The 5890-nt window shown below is 43.5% G+C and overlaps 1 protein-coding gene across 1 annotated transcript in view; it reads left to right on the forward strand.

Annotated features, from left to right (window-relative positions):
• LOC107094402 (CD82 antigen-like) overlaps positions 1-5890 on the forward strand; it is a gene marked incomplete at its 3' end in the record, with an annotated part of 7370 nt that extends 1480 nt beyond the window's left edge. Inside the window, exons 2-8 of the mRNA XM_015389975.1 lie at positions 588-666; positions 4105-4217; positions 4347-4421; positions 4927-5028; positions 5107-5307; positions 5525-5608; positions 5699-5890. Of these exons, the coding sequence (XP_015245461.1) occupies positions 588-666; positions 4105-4217; positions 4347-4421; positions 4927-5028; positions 5107-5307; positions 5525-5608; positions 5699-5890 (846 nt within the window). The remainder of the gene's footprint in view (positions 1-587; positions 667-4104; positions 4218-4346; positions 4422-4926; positions 5029-5106; positions 5308-5524; positions 5609-5698) is intronic.

Consider the following 5890-nt stretch of genomic DNA (forward strand, 5'->3'; position numbering starts at 1 on the left):
AAAAAAAAAAAACATAAAGTAAACAGCAAATGATATAATTTTATGTCTCTTCAAAAGGAACATGAAACCATTTTGCTTAAATAAGTTTTCCTTCCAAAACTGTTCTTCAGCTGGATCTTTGTTGTCCAATCTGCAATAAAAGTGAAATAGTGATAAATTAAAGGTTTGTTTAAAGCTGCACCTGACATTTTCCAATTAAAGAAGATAATCATTGGTGTGTATAATTTTTTTTAAAGAATAAATTTAACGCCAGTATTTTTATAATAGCAAACTTGGATTTATAATGCAGGGCCCCTATAGAGGGTGGGCTCTGAGGACCACCACTCCCCACCGGCTCCATCGGGGTCTAAAGCATATCTTTAAACTTAGTGATGCAGGCCGGAGCTCCATCCTTTATTTCCAGACTGTTATCCGTAGGGCCCATCCCTACTAAGCGGCTCTTGGATCAAAGACTCTCAGCTGCAGAAAACGGCTCCAACTCTCCCTTATCCTCCACTCTCCGTGTTTTGCATGGAAGCTAAACTTGTTTCACCTGAATGAAATGTTGAAGGGTTGATAATTGTGCCTCATTTGGATCTTCTCTGCAGGTTCTGGGTCTGAGCGTTATGGGTTGCGGAATCTGGATCCTCTTTGACACCGGAAACTTCCTCCAGGTTCTCTCCTCCGGTAACAAGTCCCCAGCTTTAAAGATGCTTCAGAAATGTTGAATGGACTCAAGATTAAGTGCAGCAACATTTTCCCACAGAAACATTTAAACTTTAGAACATTTATTCACTGGGGGGTAAACAGTCCAACTTGGGTAAAAACTGACTGAGAGGAACAAACGTACTTCAAATACTCAACCTCTTAACATCCACCTTATTTTGGGTAATCCTCTCCTATTTTGCTTACCCAAACAGAAAAGCAATTAACTTAAGAACTGTAAGCCCAAATTACATGTGCAATACATTTATGAAAGCTAACATCCTCTAGTTTCTAAAAATATAATTGGGTGAGTAAAACGCAGGTCAAGCTGCATCAGTTCAAGCATGACTCAAAGTTGTTTTTTTTAATTCCTCTCAAACATAAAAGGTCTTGTTTGAACAGCAGTAATAAAGACCTGCTTGCTTGTTGTGGCTGCTTTGTTTACATGTTGACAGGCTGCTATGGCGAGTTGTACTTCATATGGGGCCCACCCAGATAATGTAGCTTATTGTTGTGTCGTTACGCCATTGTTTCCAACAATGTCTAACAGGTTTATATCTGTAAACTTTTTACCGGTGGGATTTTCATGTACTCTGAGTTATTAGTTCTAAACACTTTAAAACGGGTCGTTTGGAGAGGATAACAGGTAGCAAATACCTAAAGTACCGCTGACACAAAAAAGAGACTTGCAGAGACACAAAACAAATGGAAAAATATATATATATACCGTAAGAACCAAAAAAGGTAAGAAAAGCTGTAAACTAGTAAAGAAACAAACAGGAGAGATGAAGCCTTTTAGAAAGAAGCAGAGGAATCACGTATTCTTTCCTTTCTCCAGAAGTTCTCAGGGTGACATCAGATCTGCTGGTTATACTCCTGCAGCAGCGTGTCGCAGACATTTTTCATTTCTGCCCAATATTGAAGCGTGGTCTGCGCTGTTATTCCACGCCACAACGCCAGAGGGCCAATCAGGAAATAGCTGTGGGTCTAGATACGGCCGAGGCGGCGAGGAAGTGGGGGCAGGTTTGTGCAACAATGGAGGGACATGAGGGCCAAAAAGAGCGGGGATCCAGGTGGAAAAAGGGTCCCAGCGTTCTCACGCACCTCGCTCTTCTAGCTGCTCCATCTTCAGTCGTTTTCCACAATGGAGGTCAGACAAACAACACAAGCTGGTAAGGAACCAAACAGGAAGTACGCATAGAGTAGAGCGGATGTGGAATTGACCAATCAGAGGCCTCCTGTCTGCGCTCACCTACAAGTTTGGAGAGGAGCAGCAGAGTGTCTGTGGAGGAGACGTCTGCGTTTGCAGACGACCTGCACACGCAGTGTTAATTTCATCAACCAGGATGATGATCAAAATATGTTGTCAACGCCCCTTTTTTACGACGATGACGAGACGATGACGCACAAAAATAGTTTCCAGAAAATAGAAATGACAGAAATAAAAAGCGATTTTCGTCAACGAGACTAAGACAGACAAAATCTACGATCCATTGACAACTGGACATTAAGAAATGTAAATGTTTATAATTAATTTGTAATTGTTAATATAAGTGTTTCTTGAGCTTCATAGAAGATTACTCGTTGTTGCGCTGTTTGTCCCACATGGCGCCTGTCCCACAGCGCCTCACGCCGCTCAGTCAGTAGAAGCAGAGGGTTTATACTCATAGCTCAACTTCGCAGTCATGGCGGGGGCTCAGGTACCGGTGTGCGGTTTGTTGGACGAGTTGGACGAAAACAACGCCTGGATGCATGGAGCCATTTCGTTTTCAACGCGAAGGAAAACACCGGAAGAAGAACGCCACCAAAGAGTCTGCTGCTTCAAAATGGCAGGAAAGAACACAGCGAATCTCCAGCAACATCTGAGGAGCCGACATGCTGCCATACGGAAGGTAAGGAACAGGTGGGCCTGTAGTGGCGGGAACAGGTGTGTGTGCCTTCCTGTATCTGTCTGTCTCTCTGTCATAGAAGAAAGATGTTCTACTGATACTCTGGATATTAATCCTTTAAATTTATTCCTCCCAACTAGATTCCTGACCCAGTGACATCACAGCCAGATCAGAGGTTAGGGAAGGGAAGTCTGTTTGAGGATGAAGACCAAGTGGATATGATGAAACAAGCTGACAGAAGGTTCAATGTGTGCAGAGGATATATGTTAAATAGATAATCAGTGAGTGACGTTCTATTCTGCACAGTGTTATATAAATAAAATAGAGAAAAAGAGAATCAGTGTGTGAAGTTCTATTCTGCACAGTGTTATATAAATAAAATAGAGAAAAAGAGAAACAGTGTCTGAGGAATTTCATTCTTTACAGTGTTGACTAAAATGACAAAACTAACAATGACTAAAATATAACTAAGACTAAAATTGATTTTTGTTATTGTGACTAAATAAAAAAAAAAAAGCTGACGAAATGAACACAGCACACACACCTAAGGAGAATTTAGAGACCCATCTAATGTGACAGTTTGGTCCTTTCACTGTGGCTCTGACTGATCTTGCTTCTTGGTTAATTGTCCCTTTGGCTGACTGGTCAGCATGCCTGGTTTCCACCTGATAGTCTGGAGATTAAATCCTGTCTGGGCCGCCTGTTGTTTCTTCCACACTAAAGGCCAATTTACATTTCGAAACCACGTCATCTGCGTAGATGTTGCAGTGAACAAAAAGCCGTCCCCTCTGCAGACATTCCCCTGCACCTCTCCCAAATTATACCTGACAGGAGGCCGGCTTGCTTTGTTTTTATGACCGAAATTGCAGAAAAAAACTAGTGAAGATGGAGCAGCTAGAACATCGAGGTGCGTCAGAACGCTGGGACCCTTTTTCCACCTGGATCCCCGCTCTTTATCGCCGTCATGTCCCTCCGATGTCGGACTAAACTCGCCCCCACTTCCTCTCCGCCTCGGCAGTATCTAGACCCACAGCGTGTAGAGCAGACCACGCGTCAATATTGAACATAAATCAAAAATGTCTGCATCAAGCTCACTGCGCCACACTGCTGCAGGAGGATAAGCATCCCTTACAGTCATGTTCTTGGACTGTGGGAAGAAGCCAGAGTATCCAAAGATGCAGAAGGAGAACATGCAAACTCCATGTAGACAGATATGAGGAATCGGACCAGGAACTTTCTTACTGCAGAGGCAGCAAACTGCCCCACCGTGCAACACCTTAAATTAAGATTATTTTCACATTGTTCTATTGAATTTGCAACATTTTCAACTAAACTGTTCCTTTTTATTCTGGGATGTTTTGTGTTGAACTTTGAGGATGAAATATTTTACAGTGAAGAGCTTCCTGGCTGCTTTGCACTAATTCTGCTGCATCACAGAGTGAATGGAGGAGCTTCACAGAAGTATAGAGAGATTCTTCAGACAAAGGAGGTAATGGAAGCCGTGATTTGTGGTTTTCTGTGTTTGTGGCAGAGGAGCTTCGTGTGGTGGCATCAGGCCTGTTTATGATCGGCGGCGTGGTGGTGTTGATCAGCCTCACCGGATGTGCTGGAGCCACCATGGAGAAAAGGTTCATGCTGCTGGTGGTGAGTCTCTGCATCCTCTGACCTGCTGGGCTTCTCTACGGCCCGTTTTACTTCTATCAGTTACACAGAGGTGACTCATAGCGCTACCTGCTGCATGCTGCTCAAACGCTGAACTATCTCCTTCCACAGTACCTGGGATTCCTCATTGTTCTGGTTCTGGGTCAGTTGTTTGTGACTTTCCTGCTCCTTTTTAATAGAAGCAAGGTAGGTCCTCCTTAACGTTTTCACATGGAAAGGTCAGTTAGTTTAAAGCTCTCCAGCTTTAAGCTGTGTGACTGGCTGGACATTCTGGAGGTTTCTGAAGCAACATCATTAACCCAACATGGCTGCATAAATTCTCTGTTTAGTGATGTATAAGTGATACTTTAACCCATAATTAATGGTAAATGGACTGTAGCTGAATAGAGCTTTATCAAAGCAGCACATTCAGTCATTCCATCATTCATTCATATGCTGGTGGTGATGAGCTACATTACAGCCACAGCTGCCCTGGGGCACGCTGACTGGTACCAGGCTGGAGGCTCCACAACTCCCTTAGCTCCAGGTTTAAAGTATTAATAAACCAAAACAAGTGTTTTATGTTTGGTTTTAATTAAAGTCCCAGAAATGTTAAACGGGTCCATCTTAGATTGCATTTCAATTCCTTTTAAGTTCTAACTTGTTTTATTCTTTTCAAAGATGGCAGCTGACGTTTGTTTTCTGTGATCAGATTGAGAAAAGTTTGACAGAGTCTGTGGATCAGATCATCTTCCAGTACGGGAACAGCAGCGACAGCAGCGGCAGCAGAATAATGGACAGCATTCAGCATTCGGTGAGTCTCTCTGCTGATGCTTCTGTCCTGCTTAAAGTTGGACCCATCCTTAATATTCAGCTTGATTCTGGCTCACAGGCGAAGTGCTGTGGCTACAAAGGTCCTGCTGACTGGCTCAACAACAGCTTCATTAAAACTCTGAACCTGACGAGTCCGGTTGTGGCGCCATGTTCCTGCTTCAGTTACGTTCAACCCGGTGGTTTCAACTCGTTCTGGTGTTCGGCAAACAGCTCGTTCTCTGGGCTGGGGATTAAAAATGGAAGTAAACTTTTTACTCAGGTACTGATGAGGAGTCTGTGATGAACTCCTAAATACCAACTGCAGCATATTCATACTGGATCCTGGTTTGAGAGTTAGAATGATATTTGATGTTCTTTTAAACTTCACAAAAAGACATAAATTCTGTTTCTATAGAATGCAAAAATATGTGGTTAAATAGATTTAGATGTTTGGAGGCTGACTGAGTGGTTTACTGACGCCATGTTTGATTTGTCAGAACTGCATTGAGACGATCGGTAGTTGGCTGCAGGGGAACTTCCTGACAATCATCGCAATGGATGCAATCCTCATTCTGCTGCAGGTACCAACAAACACCAGAGTCTGACTGTTCCAGCTGTAATTAGCCTGGCTGATGGGGGGGGCACTGCTCCTGTCTTTGTTTTCTCTGCAGATAGCTGAAGTTTCCGTCGCCGCATATCTGTTCCGCATGTTTGGGAAAAAACTTGTGTTAAAGAAAAACAAAGCGCTGCTCGATCAAAGCCCCGACCCCGAGGACTCCTCCCCTGACAGCGGACTACAGAACCAGGCCTTCGCTGCCAATGAGGACCCTACAGACCCAAACTACATACCTGCTGTAGACCCC

Source organism: Cyprinodon variegatus, unplaced genomic scaffold, assembly GCF_000732505.1.
Source record: "Cyprinodon variegatus isolate N-32 unplaced genomic scaffold, C_variegatus-1.0 Scaffold481, whole genome shotgun sequence".
Classification (NCBI taxonomy): Eukaryota; Metazoa; Chordata; class Actinopteri; order Cyprinodontiformes; family Cyprinodontidae; genus Cyprinodon; species Cyprinodon variegatus.